Below are 21,691 nucleotides of genomic sequence, written 5' to 3' on the forward strand. Positions count from 1 at the left end.
GTTTTGCTGAGAGTCTATGCATACTAGAACAATGATTCTCAACCAGGGATCCAGGGCCCCCTGGGGGACCGTGAGCAGATTTCAGGGGGTCTATCAAGCAGGGCCAGCATCAGACTTACTAGGGCCCACGGCAGAAAGCCAAAACCCCTCTGCATGGGGCTGAAGCATGAGTCCTGAGCCCCACCACCTGGGGCTGACACTGAAGCCTGAGCAGCTTAGCTTCATGGGGCTCCCTGTGGCATGGGGCCCTGGCAACTGCCCTGTTTGCTACCCCCTAAAGCCGGCCCTGGCTTTTATATGCAGAAAATCAGTTATTGTGGCACAGGTGGGCCATGGAGGTTGTATTGCATGCTACGGGGGGCCTAAGAAGGAAAAAGATTGAGAACCCCTGTACTTGAATACATTCCTTTCCAGAACCTGGAATGGAGTGCAGTGTGAACATAGCCTTAGAGAACTACATACAATTAATAAAATGACCAAAATCCTCTACATTTTTACTTTTCATCAAAATTAAGAAAGAGAAATTTAACAAAAAATGATTGTTTTTCAATTGGTTATAGAACTGGTTGAAGTTTTCTAACTTTAGAAAGTTAAATTTTAATGCGACTGAAATTTCAATGGGGGGGGGGGAGAAAATTTTCACACACAAAAATCGTATTTTTTCAAACCAGATCCCAAAATTAACTTTTTCAATAAAATAATTACATATTTAATTTTCCTTCACTGGGGGAGAGAGATGTGTGCATGCGCACACGCATGCACACTCTTTAAATTATATTTTTTAAATGGTGTCCTACGATGGCTTCCTAGGTGTGTTTATTCTCTTAAATATTGTTTCTTCTAGTACTCATAATGTGCAACAAATATTTTATATTGCTTACAAATTTTCCATGCTCAGTAGTTGCAATATTGCCAAATTATCTGTGAGTCAAATATATTCACAAATTTCTTCAGCAAATTATTCTTAGTCTATAGTTCATCAAAACTATGACTATTACAATTAAATACATGAGGGATTCTCAAGATGGGATTTTGCAATTCCTGGACAGTTAGAAGGGGGTCACAAAAAAGTGATAGGGGTTATGACAGCCTAGTCTTTTCCATATTGCTAATGGGGAATAGGTACCACATATCTCCCAATTAATGAGAGTAGTATTGGTGGGAATCCCAGTATGGAAGAATCTGAGAACCACCTCAAGAATTGTAAATGGAGTAACTTTTATGACTAACAAAGGGATCCGTTTTAGGCAGATCACTGACTAGGACCCTAAAGCCCTTTCCCACTCCACAATGACCCCGCTGAAGTAGTTGATGGTCTACAGTTTTGGGTGTTCATTCCCAGCCAGGTTTCAGAAGCAGCACCGTAAGGCCTTCCAAGTCGGGAGCTAATTAGGTCCACCTGAGCCTATGTTTTGTACATTCTGTTTTAAGAGTTTATTTCTTAAAACCATCTGCAAAAGGCTTTTGTCTCCTCTGCAGCTAGAGGCTCCAAGTTGGCGGCCTCAAGGGCAAAGCAGAGGCTCTGCAATAAGACCCAACGCAGTGGGTGTGATTTTATGTTCAAACCTGCACTTCTGGTTAATTTTCCTCTTTTGTTGCACCCCTTGTCCTGGTATATTGCACCTATTGTTCTGAAGTAGATAGTCACATAAATTTAACACAAACTGATTCTGGGAGTTTTTCCTGCTTACACAATAGCATTAGTCAGTGTACCTACCATAAGCAATTTGTGTTCCCTCTAGGACTTCTTGGTAGTGATGGCTGCCATTTTAGTTAGGCTGTGAAAGAAACGCGAATACGCTTGGTGGAAGATGGAAATTCCCAAGGTCTGACCATTCTGTGCATCTCTTCTTTCATGTGTGCAAATCTGGAGGTCAGGAGGAGGTATTTCTGAGAATACCATAGGTCAGCAGCGCTTGAAAAGAGCAGACAGAGCCTCTTGCCCCCCCAGTGGGATATCACATTTTAAGTTGGGGGATAAGGAAAGGGTACTGGGCTCAGTGTTCTCAATACATTAGTTTCTCCCAATCGCTCTGTTCATCACAGACTGGAGATAATATTGGTTTAAGAGCTTATGCCCACTCTGGAAGGGTATGCTAGGAAACCAGATTAAAAATTACTTCAGGGAGTTTGATTATACCGCCCCCCGCCCCATCCCCGTTTGGACACTACTTGATTAAAATGATTTTTTAGGATTGTTCAGGTCTAGTCATTCAAACTGTCTTAACCAACTTCTTCCCTCGCTACATGGGGTCAGGGGAGCACTAGCTGAAACAGATCTTAATAGATTTTCTGCTATTTCTAAGGATACGTCTTCACTACCCGCCAGATCGGCGGGCAGCGATCAATCCATTGGGAATCGATTTATTGCGTCTAGTCTAGACATGATAAATCGATCCCTGAGAGCTCTCCCATCAACTCCTGTATTCCAGCACCGCGAGAGGCGTAGACAGAGGTCGACAGGGGAGCAGCAGCAGTCGACTCATCACGGTGGAGACACCATGTTAAGTCGATCTAAGTACATCAACTTCAGCTACGTTATTCACATAGCTGAAGTTGCATAACTTAGATTGTTTCCCCCCCGCCCCCCCCCCCCCCCCCCCCCCCCGTATAGACCAGGGCTAAGAGTCCCAACATTTCCTGCCAGGAGGTGGAGCAGTACTAGCAGTTGATGGGGAAGAGTTGTCCCATCTGGGACATGCCTGTTTCATTCCCTCTTCTGCACAAAAACTGTGTGCATCTTCTCTTCCCTGCTACTAGCTCTTCCTCCATAGGGAATAGTCAGCTCAGCAGAAAGAGGGAAGGACAGAAAAGGGAAAGAAAGGAGGAGATCAGGATTATAGCTCCACCTTCTTTCACTAACAGGGTCTGCAATTGGGATTCAGCAACCAGGAAAAAAGCAGATTTTCCTTTGGTTCAAGTCATAGAGACCTGTGTGTTTGAAGATGAAGGGCCAAGCTTCCAGACACAACCGCTGCTCAGGGTGGTCCAAGCAATTCTTAAGCAGAGTCCAAACTTACAAGTACTCCTTTTCTTTTTAAGTATCAGAGGAATTTTCAGAAAAATCAAAGGCCTGGAAATGAGGATCGCTCCTGGAAACACTGTCTTCCAGTCAATGCTATTATTACTGAAAAGAACAGTAAAGGTCTGGCTGATGTTATCTTAGGCAATAAACCAAATGGTTGGATAAACACTATAAATTAAAATAGCATTTATAGTTAACTGTTTGTGTAATAAATTCTTGGAAAGAGACCACTTGGAATTAATGTAATATAATTCTAGTTTGCAGGAAGTTCTGATTAACATCAGAGTCTCTTGTACTCAGCTTCCACTTAAAAAAAATAAATAAATAAATGGATCCTTATGTGAAGCAGTTAATCAAGAACTTTGATGTCAAACTGTTATAAATCATCAATATATTGAGTGGAATGTACTTCTGTAGAAGCTTTTGGATTGTGAAAAGTTCAGTTATAGCTATGAGTTGGTTTGTTTAAAAAAAAAAAAGAAGCTTCATTTGTACACCTATAAACTGAACTTCTTATTCTCACAATGTACCATGAGAGGGAGGAATAGTATGGAGTTTTAAGTACAGACCTTGAAGTCAGAAGACCTCATTTCTAATACATGCTGTGGCAAGCTTTCCTCTGATCAAGGGTGAGTCAATTACACGTACACCACACGAGACCCTGTGATCTAGGAAGTGGGAGGACTTTTGCAGAACTAGGCCAGTAGACAGATCTAAGAGCCACTAGATGTTGGCAAATTGAGGGAAACTGAGGCAGAAGATAAATGACCACCCCCTATCTGTAAGAATATAAGATTTCTTACTAACCACTCGACAACACTCTCAGAGTTACATAATGAGGCTGATTGATAAGTCTCCATCCCACCTTACAGTCTAGTCTAATGAGAGATGAGCTATGTCCTCTCTCCTCCAGAAATTAACTTATAAGAGGGCATAGGCTTGTGCTGTATTCAGAGCCATTGCACAGATATTTAGCATCAATTTAAACTCTGGAAGGAACCAGTATACTATAGTTATAATTGCCATAAATACTTGTTTCCCATTATCATCCAATAATTGAACCCAAATACATGTTTTGAGATACAGCTATTAGAATTCACTTTGCCAGGTGTGTATATTCTTGGACAATAGTGTCTCTATGGCACCTCAAAAAACTTTTTCAAACTTCTGGACTCCTTTAAAACTTAAGTTTATGCATACTTGTCAGCCTGATCATTGGACCAGCAATATCCAGAAAAGTTTGCTTATGAATAGCGATGGGATGCACCTTCAAATTCTTGATGTTCCTGTGAAAGGTCATAGTATAGGAATAGACAGTTGAATTTCTATTCAGAGCTACAGAACATACCTCAGTCCAAATAAATAGTCCTCTACAATAAAAACTTCTTGAAGCTGTAGAGAGGAATGGTTTGAAGCTTATTAGCCATTTAAAAAATAAAAAACCCTTCCTGACCAGTCCCAAAGCCACATCAGCTCTGCCTTCAGTGGAAAATAGCCCAGTAGGTTTCACTAGACTCTTCAAGTATGTTCTAGTTAGAGCTTTTCTCAACTACATTTTCCCTTACAGATCAGCCTTGAAGGATTACCTTACTCACAGGTGAAATGTTATTGCTCATTTACATTAAAAGAGGGATTGGTAACCAATTTACCAGTTCAGACCCAGCCTCAACTCTTAGTGAATTTAAGTGATTGCCATCTGATGGCAGATTGACTTCAATCCTGTTCCCAAGGGGAAGATTTCCTCATTCCCAAATCACCACTATTTGGCAAACTTGTGGCCTCATCAGAGGACAAGAACTGAACTACAGTCGGACACTAGAGGGGGTCCTTCCAGGTCAGGAATGAGAGATGTTTGTTTTGCTGCTGCCTCTTCTGTGAATAAATACAGCCTCAGGCTCCAGAATTAACAACTCACACACACCTAAGAATAGACAAAGAGATCGGTTTTACTGCATAAACGCCACATGGGAATGAGGTGCTTGCATTCTTTCAAGGGATGATTGAGGTAATCATGCAGGGAGCTGTAAAAAAGTATATTTACATCTGTTCTAGGTCATGCTACAATGTTTCTCTCCCCTACTGGGAACAGAGCTGGAGAATAATAGAGAAGAAATCAGACCTGAGTAAACATATAATCCTCATTCTTCCCATCAGAGAACTAGCCTTGGCAGCCATCTCATGTCTAGTGCCTAACTAGACTAAAATATACATATCCTGCTTGGCTTGTGAGGTACGTTGAGGACTCTGCCACCATCTTCTGGCCCCACCTCCTATGGCCAAGAAAACCTACACCCATATTTACAAGCTCCAGGGGCTGCCTCAGGACCTGGAAAGCCCTTCACCCCTGCTCTTAAAGTGAGAGCTTGCCATTCAAAACTGTCCTCAGTACACCACAGCTCTGAAGAATGTTAGATCAGCGATATTGTTAATGGGATTCAATCTTTTAGCTCTAGACTAAGTCCATAGTGACCAGAAGTAGCAATCAGCTTCCAGACTGCTGTTTGGTGCTCTAGAAGAAATTAACTGATTTCCACTACTCAGGTGACAGGTGCTCACAATCACCCAATGTTTTGAGTGTGCAAACAAGTCAACTACCCTGTTCTATCTAATCTAATGGTCCCTTATTCCCTCCCTCAAAAAAAGTGAATGTGCTGATTACATGATTGACAACGTGCAGAGTTCTCATAGTGCAGCTTGCTGTGAGTTTTCTATTTAAAACTGATGCAGCAATGTAGCCAGTTGAGTTCCATGAGATTACACATAAAAGCAAGCACTCTACTGCTCGTCATATATTTTACAGTTCAAGTCTTATGTACAGAGTTATATATAACCACTTTGAATGACTGTCCTTGTTTCATATATTTCAACACCACACAAATCAGAAATAAGCCAATTGGGAAAGTAATAACTTTAGAACTTGTGTGGGTTTTCTTTCTAGATTTGGCACTATGTGACTAAAATTGTGATAGGGAGAATATGGAGATATTTACTCTTCACAGGCTAGAGCAAATCTTGTTCCAAAACATGTAAATAATTATTTTTGAGAACTCTTCCTACACTTAATGTTTTTAATGAATTCCCTGGCTTGTTAAAGCATTCTAGCACATTATAAAACTCAAAGGCTATAAGAAAAGAAAAGAGAACATCCATACAATTGCCCAGATCTTTTATTAGGTTCTGCACTGGCACAGCAAGTCTGATGCAGGATCAGGGCCAAAAAGAGGAAGGTAAAGTAGAAAGCCTTGATTATTATATAGTATCAAATAATCCAGCCAACACTTCACTTCTATATTGGAGTATCTGATGTTGAAGTCATGCTCCGAGACTGTGTAAGCTGTTAAAGTTAGAGAAACAAGTACCCAAAAAAAAAAAAAAAAAAAAAAAATCTAGAAACCATGTGCAATGAGGCTGTTTAGAAGGTGCATTTTGATGACTGATAGGTCCATGTGTCGTTACCCTACTCAGATAAAAGGGAGGCAGGAGAACTCAAAGAGGACCTAGGATGTAAGCTGAACAGTTCTTAGGAACAGGTTTCAGAGTAGCAGCCGTGTTAGTCTGTATTCGCAAAAAGAAAAGGAGTACTTGTGGCACCTTAGAGACTAACAAATTTATTAGAGCATAAGCTTTCGTGAGCTTCACTTTTTTCCACCAAATGCATCCGATGAAGTGAGCTGTAGCTCACGAAAGCTTATGCTCTAATAAATTTGTTAGTCTCTAAGGTGCCACAAGTACTCCTTTTCTTTTTAGTTCTTAGGAAGGAATCCTAGAAGCAGCAAAACCCAGAAAATAGGTGAGAGCTGAACGTACTGTTGAATTCTTGGTTAAAATTGAAGCCCAGAATTGGGTTTAAATTGGACCCTCTATGCTGTGGATGTGTGTATAGGACAGTAGAGGAAGACACCTGCTCACCACATGCAACAAAAACCCATCTCTTCACAATTTGTACTTGAAAAACAAGTCACTTAAATCATATTCCTGCAAAGAGAAGTCCAGTCATTCCTCCAAATGTAAAGCTGTCGAATTTTTACCATCTGCTTCCTGATTTGGCTGAGTTTTAGGTTTCATGTTGTATTCAATGAACACACAAGTCTACACAGAATATTGTTTTAAAGCAAGTTTTGCTTAGTAAGAGAAAACATCTTGTTAATTTCCTTTAATCTTTGATTTAAAGAAACCACACATATAAAATTTACCCTGTATGCATGTCACTGTTGGGCAGCCCATTTCCAAACAGCAGTTGTCCAGAACACTTATAAATTAGTCATCCCAAATCCTAGAAAACCAGAACTGCTTTATAGTTGTCCTGAATATATCGTTACAGACTGTCCTCATTCTACCAGTTAATTTATTTCACTTTAACTCTGAAGACTTCTATTGGCCTGGCTATCCCCCTCCACTGCTTTTGATGTAAACAATCCTGCAACTTCAATGTACAATGCACACACACTACTCACTAATGCTAAAAATTCAGTACACCAATCTTTTTTGCAGACTGGAAAATGATTTGTCTAATGTTGTTCCCTAAGAATGTGTTGTTCCATCTCTCAGAATATTACAAACAGATGCAGTGATTCTGCATTGTTGTACCACAGCAGGCTAATAAATACTACCAGCTTCCTGTAAATTTAGTATTGCATACACAAAGGTCAACTGTTGCTGTATTCTTTAGTAAAATTAGTCTAGGTATTACTCATTAGCATACACACAGCCTACACACCAATAGTCAAACCCATGGCAGCCAAGTTTGTACTAACAGGCAATCTTGAACTTGTATGTTTCCCAAGTTTCGTCTGGATCCCAAAAGCTGCAAAGCACCCACAATACTCGTTGCCGTCAATGGCGGTTACATGCGCTCAGCACCTCTCAGGAGCAGGCCCTACGACACAAAAGTAGGTCAGGAAATATAGTTAAGCTTGCAGCACGTGTGCATGAAACCCATGAGAAATAAAAACATTCAGAAGTTTCCCCTTCTGAGTCAGAAACAGCTATTTGAATAAGGTGGGTGGTGTCAGAGATAACAGGAAGCTAAGAGAAAAACATTACTCACACAGACACATGTACACACCAGATGTGAGGCTCCCTTCTACAGCTGAGAATTAAGGAGGGATAGGAATGTTTTGGATAAGTCACATTTTTAATACTTTTCTATGCTACAAACAATGTTAAAAAAGAGGTACAACTTCTAACAAAGGCCGTTATGGTACAGAATAAACACAATCCAGACTCTGCCATAATCTGACCTTCATTGCTGCAGGTTCTTCTCTGATTTTAAATCCTTCTAGCTAAACCAGTAGTTGCACTTGTTCTGTATCATCTTGCTATCTGCTAAACATCAGCTAATTAATACTGAAGCTTAAGGTAGAGGTAGAGAGCTGTTCAAGTAAGACTTATCTTAAGTCTATTCTTCTCCCATATACTTCATTTTCTCATTGCCAGCAAAGGAACATCGGATAGGGAAGTAACCATTATCTGCAGATATACCTTGCTTGTGGCAATGATGACACACTATGCTATCTTCAAGTTCCTGCTCTTTTTATTCTGTGCATTTCCCCGTGAGTTAGTTTTTGGATTTCTCATTCATTTAATGCTCATGAAAAGTGAGAGACTTGATATTGGCTTGAAAAAGGATGTAGGGCTTGATAGTCATTTACACTAAGGCCCCTGGTACACCACTCTATCAGTGTCAATACAGGCCACCAGTGTGTACATTTCCCCTTCACAGCTCTGACAAGGCTCTCCCCACCCCCCAATTATAGCCTGAACCACCCCCTCTGCCATTCTAGTCCTCCTTCAGTACAGGGTTCCAGCTGTATGGCCATTTTTTCGATATAACAAGGTATTAGGGGCTAAATACTCCCTGCCTTGGTGCGAGGGAGATCACTTGTGCATGAATCATGGGGCAGGAAACACATGGAATGCTCTGAGAGTCAACTGCAGCCTCTCCACATAGAACATGGGCTCACGGAACTGAGAGATGACCATGGGGCAACATGGCGTGCTTTCCTAGCAAAGCAGGGGTGGAGCCAGAAATTAACAATGTTCCTTGCACAAACTTCTGCCCAGCTGCTTCCCGCCACCCTTCCCCAAGGAAGCAAGAGCACAGCTACCACAGGGAGCAAACACCTGGCCATGCTGCTCAAGAGACCGAAGAGCCTTAATAAGCGCGTGAAGAAAAAAAAAAAGGCAAGGCATTCGGTGGTTGAGCCTGGGATTTTCTCTAGATTCTTGGACTGAAGATGTTTTAATAGCTGCATCCCTTTCCAGGGTTTTACTAGCTTCCTCTCTCTCACCCTGCCCACCACCACCATGGGAAGGTTGTTCCCTCTCCTGTAACCCAACCCAGACTGAAGCATTGTTCCCCTTGTTCTCCCTATTCCCCATGCTGAAGAGGGACAAAATAGCTCTAGGAGAAGACACTTGCACCCTGAACCCAGGGCTCCAGAGGTAAAAAGTCTGTGCAGAACCCCAGCTCCCAGAAACAGTTTAATGATATACACTAATAATTTAATTTAAATGTTCTCATTGGATTAGAAACTTTCAGTGATTGCTTTAATTGTTAATCAAGTTCCTGTGCAGCAAATTAAGATTGCGTCCTCAGGAAGGGATCACACTTGCAAAAGGGTAGGCCAGGTGCACCAAAGAGGGCCATGGTGGCAGACTGCCAGGAACTTGAGTGTTGTCTATTTGACAACACTCTCTAATATATAAACATACACAACCATTATATTTGGTGATATTTCTAGCTTCTTTGATGTGCTGTGTTTCTTATTAATTAGATTTACCAGCAATGAAAACGAAGCGCTAGTGTAGGCTGTTCACAAGGATGTCAGAGAGCAGCAATAGGTTTAGTCTGTTCTAAGATACAGAAAACCAAAAGCAGGGCTGCATGTTAGGTACCTCTGTGCTGGGCAGTTCATGCCTACAAACTGAAACCACTGGGCTGGTAAGATGTTAGTGTCTCTTTCCTTCTCCAACATCTTCTGCCAGCCCTACCTCAAAGGAAAACTTCCCAGATGCTCCCATGGAAAGAAAGACAGTGTAGCCTCCCCATTTGGCAATCCAGTATTTTTTAATTAAAGTCACCTCCTATCAGACCTGCAAAATGCCAGCTTCACAAAGAAAGCAAAATTACAAAAGGAGCTTGCAATCTGCGCTGAAACAAAGTAAGCAAAACCTGGAGCTAAGAAACTTATTTCCCACGAGAGGGGCAAGCTCAGGCAGCTTGCTCAAACACACATTAAAGCATGGTTGATAAACACGTGCCTTTTGCAGCATCTGGAGCCAGTCCATCGTGCTCTGCCTACCAGGGTATGCCTGTTCGTGCTCGTTAACTTTGGCACACCTGATATGGGGTGATCTTTTATTTCACAGCAGTTATGTTTAGGAAGAAGGGATTGCAGACTTGCTCTCAGGAAAGCAGTTTTCTTTGTGGTGGAATTGGCAGAGGCAGCTTCCGCCAACTCAGTTTCTTGCAGAACTGGAGTTTTTTTGATTGCATTCATTCTTTTCCCCTGTTGTGCAGCCCTAATGCTACTAAAAGGTACAAGGTGGGTGAGGTAGTATCTTTTATTGGACCAACTTCTGTTGGTGAGAGACAAGCTTTCGAGCTGCACAGAGCTCATCCTCAGGTCTGCGTAAGATATTAAGGGCAGGTCTACACTTAAAACCCTGTATTGGCACAGATGCACCACTATAGTGCTTTAATGAAGACGCTCCTGTGCTGACAAGAGAGAGCTCTTATGTCAGCCTAGTTAATCCACCTCCTAGAGAGGGAGCAGCTGTGTTGATGAGAAAAGCCCTCCCTTTGACATAGCATTCTCTACACCAGGGGTGAAGTGGGTATAAATGTTGCTCAGGGATGTGGATTTTTCACAACCCTCGGGGATGTAGTTATACAGATGTAAGTCTGTGGTGTACACCAGGCCTAAAAAAATGTCTCCGCTAAATACAAGGTTGAACAAATAGTTCAGCATAAGTAGTTAGCACGTTTTAATGGGACCATTCAAGATGAAGTGGCCCATTAACACCTCTGTGGTCATAGGACAGAAAAAGGGGGGGTTAGTGGGTTATAGGTTTTTGTAATATGCCATAAATTCAGTGTCTTTAGTAGGACCATGATTTTAGCTGTTAAAAGTATCAATCTCAGACACAGCTTAGATCAGGGGTAGTCAAAGATGAACCGAGGGCCAAACCTGGACCGCCAGACACTTTTGAACAAACCCTCAAATCTTTTTATCGGCTTATCATCATTACTGTTGGTTTTTTAAATTATTTTCTCTGGAGTGTGGACCTTGACTACACCTTGACCAAAAAATAATAGACTACCTCTGGTTTAGATGTTGTTGAGCCTCCTTGCACTGCTGTTTTGATTGCATTTCTTGGTTACCATGTACATTATTTGACATTTGAAAATTTGTTGGGGTGGGTTTGGGCGGAGGGGCATGCACTGTGTCTACAACGGCCAACTAAATTATTAGTGATGGGCAAGCCTCCAGGGTGTGGGGACCTATTATGTACTTTGGGCCAGAAATCTTGTGAGATCATGCTCTCGTAGTATTTTGGTTTCCAATGGAAGTAGCAATACAAGGAGTAACTTCTTCTCACAGTAGTTTCCACCCAGCCAAAAATCAGGAATTGCCAAAGTACAAAAAATATCAACCTGCCCTCCAAAATCACAGTAATTGATGGCAGGACTTTGAAAGAAGCCAGAGATTTCTCCAAGGTGAACTGTAAATTAAAAATAAATGTGCTTGTACCCTTCACTGTTCAATGACGTTCAAGACCGGCGCTCCAAGACGTTTCAGAGAATCCTCTCAGGTGGTTTGCTGGGGTAGGGTTTTTTCACCTTCCTCTGCAGCATGGGTCCTGCTAGGATTGTCTGGATAGATCCCACCTAATCTCATCTCTCTGCCATTGCAGAGGCTTCTGCCTTTAGTGGCACCTCAGTCCCACCTGTCCTCTACCTCGCCTGAGGACTGAAATGCATTGATCTAATGTCACTGGAGTCAACAAAGGGGCATCTGGTGAAGTTTAGGGTATGTCTACACTGCAATTACACACTCACAGCAAGGTTCGGGCTAAGGGGCTGTTTAATTGCGGTGTAGATATTTGGCCTCAGGCTGTGGCCCCAAGCCTCTGGGACCCTTCCACCTTGCAAGGTGCTACAGCCTGGGCTCCAGCCCAAGCCTGAACAGGCTGCAATTAACAGCCCCCTTAGCCTGAGCCCATAAGCCTAAGCCGTGGTCTACACTAGGGAGGGAATCGATCTAAGTAAGTCGACTTCAGTTATTCACGTAGCTGAAGTTGACGTACTTAGATTGACTTACCATGGTGTCTTCACGGCGGTGAGTCGACTACTGCCGCTCCCCCGTTGACTCTGCCTGCACTTCTCGCAGCGGTGGAGTACAGGAGTCAATGGGAGAGTGCTCAGGGATTGATTTATTGCTTCTAGACTAGACGTGATAGATCGACCCCCGCTGTATCGATCGCTGCCCGCTGATCCGGAGGGTAGTGTAGACATACTCTGAGTCAACTGGCACAAGCCAACCTCAGGTTTTTAATTGTATTGTAGACACATACATAATGGCCGGTGATAATACAGGTAGTCAGACTAGATGATCTAATGGTCCCTTCTGGCCTTACATTTTATGATGTTTATGAAAAAAATTTAAGAGAAAGGGCCATATTTAAGGTAGTTAGGTGCCGACATATGTAGATGGGGCTAGTGGGATTTTTAGAATGCCTAGGTACTAAACTCCCATTGAAGTAAAGGGAGGTCCAAAATTGAAATAAATGGGAATTAGGGCACGTAGGCACTTGCGAAAACCTATTAAATGCCTATCTGCATCTGCAGGACACCTAAATAGCTTTAAAAATCTGTCCCCTAGAATCAGCGTCACAGCACCTCTCAATTGGGGGAAATGAGCAATGCCACTACAGAGATGAGAGACATCACTCTGGGGTTCCTCCAACAAAGAGAAAGTAGTAAGAGCCTTGCAATATCATTTGTTTTTATTAAAAAGTCTGAAGATATGTTTTATATGAATTAAAGGGCAAGATCAAAAGTTTAGTTTTGCTTTGCAGCCTAACTTTAAAGAAAAGGCAGAGAGGAGGAAGAGGGAATAGCTGGGAGACAGATTTTTAGATTTCTAACATGGTTTGTCTGATGGGTGTGGAAGCGACCAAGGACTGTTATTATAGTGTTCAAAATATAGGGATGCTAACTGGCCATATCAGATCAGCACAAAAGCTGGAACAGAGTAAATTAAACTTAAGATCCAAACTAGGGTTAAGAACCATTCTCAAGCACAATTTAAAAGCCAGAGTAGATTAAGCTGTAATGACTACCGAACTTTTAAACTACTTTGGCTAAATTAGAGCAAGCTTTCCTTACTATTCTTGTTAGACCGAGTCTGGGTTCCAGAGAACCAGATTGGATGAGCTACCACTACTAGACCCAGGAGGGGTCAAGTGTTCTCTGGAGGCAAAAAGCAATACATATCTCCGATTCCACCCATCTGAACCACATGTACAACCCTGTTCACAAATGTGTGCTTCTACAGACACCTTAAGCCCATCAAAGGCAAGCAGAACTTGTATACTATGAATTACACTGAATTTAACAGCAGTTGTTGAATTGGACCAGTTCAACAGCAGCCAGCCTAGCCTGTGTGCACAGGGCTGGACTATGTTGTAAGTGGCTTCTGACACACAATGTTCATTGCCTAGATTCTATTTATACCAGAGCCAATTTCTGCACTCGGCTCCACCCCATCCACACAGATGGAACTCAGCTGAGCTATAAGTGAGTTTGGCCTTGTCTGCACTATCATTTCTGTCATGTTGGAGGAGAGTAGTGCAGTAGTGCCCTCACTATTCTAATGTGGTACGATCATGTCTATGAAGATGGGGCCAAACTGTGTTATAACCGTGTTATAGAATGGGGTTACAGCTCTAGGGACAAATTCCACCCTCGTACAAATCACCATTGAAGTCAGAGTTGCACTAGCTTACCAGAGAGCTTAATTTAACCACCTGGTCTCTAGAGGGCCATAACAGAGTTCCATAACATTTTCGTAACATCAGCTTGGTCACATCTACGTAGGCAAAACCATGCTATGTCATAACATAGTCAGGGCAGCACCCCAACATGCTAAAATCCATAGTACAGACAAAGACTTTAAAAACTGTTAAACTGTTTTTCTTTTCTTTAATGTAGATGGAACACAGGAGACTGTCATTACTGCAAGATCACCCAATGCAGCATTTGGCAGTTGATTTAATGGAGAACATGACAGTATTTGTTTTTGGCACTGGTTAATTAGTGCACAGTGCTGTAGATAGGAATGTACAACTACATCTGGTTAAGAATAAAAAAATATACAGCTATATTTAACACTTAAATTAACCACTTTTTTGCATACTAACAACCTCTTGTACATTCAGTTTTAAACAAGATTTTTTTTAATAACCCTAATTTTACAAGCTTTTTCCCCCTCCCCAAATCCAGCTGCCGCTCGAGACTTTTAAAGGTGGAAAAACTGGAGCTATTTAAAAATAGCCAGTGTCTTACTACTGTAATGCATCACAGCATATTTTTCTTTCTGAAAACACAGATCTATCTGTTCAAAAACTGAACCACTACAGAGGTTCCATAAACCAGCAGGGTTTGTTTTATATGGATACTTTGGTTAACAGCAAATCATTCTTAAACAATGAAGGAAAAAAATCATTTCTTTTACCACCTCTATAGATGCACTTCCTTGGCATGTTGTAGCAATCCACATCTTTATGGATGAGCACTGCAGCAAGTCAGAGAACTAGTTTGCCTGTACTGAGATCTCAATAACTGGATTATAAACCAGGTTTAATATATTCCTAACACAGTTCTCTGGTTATCACAGAGAAGAAGCTACCTTTAGTCCTTACAAAGTTAAAGCTGCAGCAGTACTTGCCACAACCCCACATTATATACAAAATGGATGTTTCCCCTCTTGCCTTTCTGGTCCCGAGAACAGCTCGGATTTTCGCTGAGCCCTAGTATTTGGCAACCCAGTAGGTTGCGCAGCATCAGAGCATTTTAGCAAATGAAGTGCCACTGGACCTCATTGTAATGCAACGATTGCTTCTGCACAGGTCATACAGATTTCAGATCAGATGTGACCTCTGATTCACGGGCGCCTTACTTGTTTCCAGAGGAATGAATTCCCTCAGCTTTGGGGCAGGAAAAAGAAACTAGACCTTTATCCCACTTCCATCTCACGTTATCCAATCCCTCTGTTCCAGTATATTAGAGCCATCAAAAATCACCCACAAAAAGGGGAGGTGTGTACAACTCTCCAGGATAGAGCAAACACCAGTCACTATGTAATACTGTAGCTGAAAAGCAAGAAGTCTGACTGAGAAACAAAGGCCTTGGTAACAGAAGATGCGAACACATTCATTAAACAATCAGTGAGTCAACAGTTTAAGTCTTGTTATCCAACTGACCAGTAGTGAGGCTCTGTGGAGGAAGATTTTGTGGGTGATGTAACAGAGAGTTTTTTAGCTCCTTCCTCCTGGAAAGGATAGTTGCACTGTTTGAAGATCTGTATTCACAAAGCACCTGCTGCTCTATGTAGTCTGCGCCCCTCACTAACTGCTGTCAGCCACTGGCTTGCAAAATGCTGCTGCGAGGAGGAACTTTCTTCAATGATTGGGGTATCCTCTCATTACTGAAGTACCTGCAGAGGACATCTTCACCTGCAGTAAAACAGAAGGTGAAATCATGTAGTTTTTGCCTCTACAATTCATTATTAAGTAACCATCTTACTTTTTTTATACCTATTGAGAGAATCTCAAGGCATGATACAAATATCAATTGAGGCACAAACGTGCTTATGAGGTGATAATTATTATTGCATTTACCGATGGGTAAATTCAGGTCCATAGAGGTTTCAACTGACTTTCCAATGCTTAGAGCATGAAGTCAGTGGCAGAACTAGGAGTTGCTGGCATCCAGCCACCTGCTCTATCTGCGCACCACTTAGACAATAAAAGTGTGCAAGGTATTCAATACCCAAAAAAATAAAATTGATAAGCACAGAACAGTGTTTGAAGGTTAAGTAGAAGACTCAAACATGGCAAACCTGCTGTAAAGCAACATTTCACATGAGTTAAATTTCACATTTCACCATGATAATGCATGTTAGGTGAATGAAAACATTGTTTTCATACTGTGAACGACAAGTTGCACATTGCCACCTACTCCTGACTTGCTGTAAACCCTCTTAAAACCACATATTCTGTTTGGACACTGGAAATCAAGTATTTTGAAGAATAAATTCAAGCTCTTTATTTCTGATTGCACATTTATATTGTACTAACAGTTAGGTACATTAAAAAAACCTCCTAAAATCTAAACAAAAAAGCAGCCCTGCCACTGCTGATCATTCTGTTGGATTGGCCTAATTAGTCAGTTTTCAGCATTTTGCAAACTCAAAAGGAGCTTCTCTATATTGCAATGACCTTTCTTGGAAATCACACAGACTTCTGTAACTGACTTCAAGAACACATAACAATAGTCATCCTGTCTGCTTTCCTATTCTGCAGTTCTTATACAACCCCATCACTATAGTACCTGAACTTCGGAGAAACAACATGAATCAGAAGCTAGTATCCAACACCATCATACTAAGTTTCTCGCCATTCTGTGCATGCTGCTTTAGGATCCCTCACCTCCTAATTGACCCTCCAAATTGCCAAGCAGGTCAAGCGTTCATGCATAATAGTAATCAGTTTTGCCAGCATGAGTACATGTTAAAAGAATTTGATTTCTTCTGGCTTCATTTAAAAGAAAAAAAAAAAAAAACTGTTCAATGGGACCATGTCCCATTAGCAACAAAAACCTGGGTCCAAAATTTTAGAAGAGTCCTGATGACCCAATTTTGTTTTGGATTTCTTACCTTGACGTTTGTTGAGGCTTGAATTGGCACTTCCGGAGGAAGTGCTTCTTGTCTGTCTGACAATGATGTCTCTCGTGAGATAAGCATTGTCTATAGCATTCCTGGTTTTCTCTCCCTTTCCTTTCTCCTGGTCTCCTCTCCCTGCAATCACTTGGCTAATCGTGCCCCTTATCCCAACCACTTTATAAGAGCATCAAGCTTCTAGTGCTGGACACTAGCAGCAGTTGTGATAATTCCTGGAAAGCTCTGCTTTAGCTTGCTCAAAACCAGCCTCTACTTCAGATGGAACAAACATAAAAGCTCTGATCAAGAACAGCTTAGTCCTCAAACATTCACAGGACAGATGTGGGAGGGACGCGAAGGGTATGTGGAAAATGGAACAGCCGTTAGGTAGAAAGCAGAAACAAATACAAGTACAGATCTGCCCTGATCAGTCCAACCCATTTCAGATACTTACTGATCTGCTACAGTCAGCTGCAAAGACTGAACAACAAAGGTTTTGGTCTCAATGTAAACTAAGCCTAAGTTGTCCAACCACTGCCTCGTATTATTAATACTTATTAAAGCATAAACAGTGACATCAGCGCTGAACATCTGATCTGCAAACAGCATCCTTGATTCCTAAATTTAAGATTTTTTTCTCCCAATTCATTCTCCTGATTGAAGGAAGTTTTGTTTGTTTTAATATAGTCTTGCCTTTTCTCCCTGGTGCTCGGGGCCTCAAGAAAGGCTCTGCAGCTCCCAGCCAGCTCCCATCTGCAGGCATTGACAGAGGGCGAGGTTTTCCTAAGGGCAACATGGAGAAGGTTATAAGAGGAATGTACTGTTAAGTTTAAGAGAACATTATCTCATCTCCATTTATCTCATCACAGTGTTGTGGGAACAAATTATTTCAAGATAATTTTTGCTTTTAAAAACAAGGAAGCATTATGAGGTGATCTGACAAAATGCTTATCTCCAATTCTACTAAAAATGACTACCAAAAGTTACCACCTATGCACAAACGGTAAACCGAAATCTGATCTCATCCAACTGGGCTTTGATGCCAGCCATTAAAGTAACGAACAACAGGGTTTAATTTTAATGAAATGAATAAGTGGATTCAAACTTAGAATTTTGTTGTTTATGTTTTCCTCAGATTACCTTTAAAATTCAGCGAGCAGTTCTCACACTCTCCCAAAAAATCCATACCCACCCAAGCATTTAAATCTTGAATAGCAACAATAAAAAGAGGCATGAACTCACCATAAGACTGTGTTTTTTCCCTCATCTTTGTTGGCAGTATATTTGCTTCTATGGGATACCCAGGCAACTGATCAGAATCAGCAATAGTAAACCTTCGCCTTCGGCTTTCCTGATCGAGGAAAGAATTGGGAGACTCTGCGCCCTTGGAGCCAGGTAATGGCTGCTTAGGTTTATTACCTCCTCCATAAACGAGACTCTCCTTCTCATCTCTGAAAGGACATTTGCCTCAATTAGCAATGTGAAAGGATTTATACTACATGCAGTCATGAGTCCAGAATGATCATTCTAGCTCAGAGGTGGGCAAACTATGGCCCGTGTGCCATATCCGGCCCAAGGGACCATGCTACCCAGCCCCTGAGCTCCTGGCCAAGGAGGCTAGTCCCCGCCCCCTCCCCCACCATCCTCCCTCCCCCGCAGCCTAAGTGTGCTGCACCATGCCGCCAGCACAGCAGCATGGCTGGCTCCGGCATGGTATGGGGCCGGGGAGCAGGGGGTTGGATGGGACAGAGGTTTTGGGGGGGTGGTCAGGGGACGGGGAACAGGGGGGTTGGATAGGCGTAGGAGTCTCAGGAGGCCTCTCAGGGTGTGGATAGGGTTTGGGACAGTCAGGGGACAAGGAGGGGGGCTTGGATGGGTCAGGAATTCTGAGGGGGGCAGTCGGGGCGGGAAGTGGGAGGGGGCAGATAGGGGGGGGGGGCTGGGCTGTTTGGGGAGGCACAGCCTTCCCTACCTGGCCCTCTATATAGTTTTGCAACCCCGATGTGGCCCTTGGGGTTGCAAAGTACTTTGGATACTGTGGTTCTCTAGTGAATGCATTAAAAATTCTTTGAAGGGAGAAGTGCAGGTTAAAATAATGATGTTCTTAATTTTTTTTTCAGTTTTGGGTGCATATCCCTATTTGGGAGGTTTGGCATTTCAGTCATTACAAATGATATTAGCCAATGGGAGTATATCACCTTCCCTGCCCACTTACCAAAGAATGATTCTCTTAAGAGTTTTTAATTATAAAAAAAAATTCCAATTAGATTTTTACATGTTCTAGAGTGGTTTCTGCATGAACTTCCCCTCCTAGAGTGACCATATGTTCATGAAAACCAGAAGCACCTGTTTAATTCTAAAAAAACACACACACCACCCCACAACTGTGATCTGACCCACTTTTTACACCCACTATAATATGACTATCTGAAAGAGCTGCCAACCAGCTGAGCCATGAAACGGACAGCAGGTTCCGAGTACGTATGTACCTTAGGGCCCCCCCATCCTCATTCTTATAATTCCAGGCCTATCCAGACCTCTATGAGGCCCAAGAGACACATGTACAGTCATATCTATGGGAATTCAGAGACAGAGCCACACAGAACTGAAGCGAGCGTCTAGCCTAGGGAGAGCTCAGCTATGTCACCACCATATGCAAGAGGCAACTGAGTCAGGCTGGGCAAATGCCCATGGTTCTCTTCACTCTAAGGGTGGGAGGAGAGAAATGACAACAGCATATAAAATATAAAAGGAAGTGGGCACCCTCTCTCCTGCTTCCAGCTGCCAAAAGCTTCCCATGTTTACTTCCTTAAGGGAACAAAACCAACATACAATTATCTACTGCCTTTCCCTATCCCGTCCAGGAGGGGTGTCCGAGTTTTATAAACCCCCACCCCCTAACTCCAACTCTATCCTTACAAACACTCATTCAAGGTGCACACAGCTGGGCTTAGATTTGCTATTCTGGTCCTAAAAAACCTTAAAAGGGCTTTTTAAAAGCACTGCAGAGCCCCATAGTAAAAACTGTTTAAAAATGCTAGTCAAAGCATATCTAGTCTGACAAATTTTAGCACTGAAGACCAATGTTTTAAAAACCTGAGCATCTCAGTTAGGTTGTTAAATACGTATTTATTTACATTTATGTTTCATATTTATGAACAAGTGACCTGACTTTCAGAAGTGCTGAGCACCCAGCAGCTTCTCAGGAGTATTACCATGGGAGACTAGGTAGGTCAGATCACCAATGATTTGGGAACAGCCTAAAGCTAGCATCATCTCAACCACCTGATCTCTCTCTCTCTCTCCCCCCTCGTGACTAAGTCTGAATTTTATTATGGATTGAGTTCCTCAAAGACAAAAATACAGCCTGCCAACTGACTCTTTTACTCTGTCCAGAGTACTCCTGAGTTTTAGGGTTCTTTGTGTCTAAAATTTAAAACCGGTTGTGTTCAATCATAAAATTCTTCCAAGTAGTTATTGAAGCTGATAAGAACAGAACAGATCAGAAAAAAGTACGTCATGAAAAGGATTAAGTATGGCTACTTTTGCTACTCAGTGGTTTTTCACATGCCAGAATAGTACCCATTAATTTTTTTTTGGGCAACTCTGCTCTATGTAGCACACAGTGATTTTCTAAAACTGTACACAACTGTTCTCTCCAACAATAAGAAGTATTTAGTGGCTTATGCATTTACTAAGCCCAGAGAAAATCTGCAAGATCTGCAATTTCCTCAAGATAATTTGCACCGAGTTTTGCAGGCAAGCCAGCATAAAGAAGTCTGATAAAAAAGGAACTTTTTGTTTGGTAGTGCATGCATATCTGCATACCGAGGAGAATATGGAACAGCTGGTGGTGGAGGTATATAGAGGTCCAGGATGGCTGGCTTCTCTTTCTTCATCGAGGTATCCATGGTGCTTTCTGGTGACTGAGTTGTAGTTGGTGGAGGACTGGTCTGAAATTAAAGCAATATAATACCTGTAAGATATTTTTGAAATTATCTTCTCCAGCATCTCCTACCACCCACCAGAAGAAGCCAATCCTATAATCTGAGAGTTACCATATTTTACACTGTGGAACTCACTGTCGAAATAGAGTATTCAATGTGTATATGAGACTATAGAAGTTATTGCTGATGTAGGGACTGTGATGGATGTCTTCAGTATGCTGAAGAAATATAATTTCATTCAACCCATTGGCATGGCTGAACAATTTACTCTATGTCTAAAGGGCATGGATGAGAACAAGACATCAGACAATGTAGGTAACACTGTTAGGGTAGAGGTAGAAAAGTATGGAATATATTTGCCCCATTATTTGGAAGGTTTGCCCTGCCACCTCTTACTCAGTTTCACAACCTCCTAGTGCAGCAGAGATTACAAGGAGTGTTTTAATCTTTCCTTAGCAAGGAGATTGTATCCTTTATTTTTGAATGAAGATCTTTCCACAGCTATCCATTATTTTGTCACCTTGTGAGTAGATCACTAGTACCCAGTTTACATAAAGCTACACCTTGAAACCCATTTGGAAGTTGCTGGTGCACTAAGCACTTGCTCATTTATCAGGCTGTATTTCCCAAGGGATAAATATAAAAGCTGCACCAGTTGATTTCTCTGAAGTTTCAGATTGATCTAGAAAGCCAACAAATGGTTTGACTTCTGACTACCACAGAGACCACCTCTCCTTCTTTGTGATACCACAGCAAGAAAAGGTTACTTACTG

General features: G+C 41.9%; 1 protein-coding gene across 2 annotated transcripts in view; it reads right to left on the minus strand.

The window, feature by feature from the left end:
• Nucleotides 1-14,203: 14,203 nt before the first annotated feature.
• Nucleotides 14,204-21,691, minus strand: part of CNKSR3 (CNKSR family member 3) — a 99,290-nt gene continuing 91,802 nt past the window's right edge. For both annotated transcript variants that reach the window (XM_038395776.2, XM_043511224.1), the window contains exons 10-13: nucleotides 20,800-20,924; nucleotides 18,214-18,422; nucleotides 17,665-17,754; nucleotides 14,204-15,766 (exon numbers count right to left, since the gene is read on the minus strand). In XM_038395776.2, coding sequence (XP_038251704.1) covers nucleotides 15,669-15,766; nucleotides 17,665-17,754; nucleotides 18,214-18,422; nucleotides 20,800-20,924 — 522 coding nt within the window. In that variant the 3' untranslated portion in view covers nucleotides 14,204-15,668. The remainder of the gene's footprint in view (nucleotides 15,767-17,664; nucleotides 17,755-18,213; nucleotides 18,423-20,799; nucleotides 20,925-21,691) is intronic.

This window comes from Dermochelys coriacea, chromosome 3 (assembly GCF_009764565.3).
Source record: "Dermochelys coriacea isolate rDerCor1 chromosome 3, rDerCor1.pri.v4, whole genome shotgun sequence".
Lineage (NCBI taxonomy): Eukaryota > Metazoa > Chordata > Testudines > Dermochelyidae > Dermochelys > Dermochelys coriacea.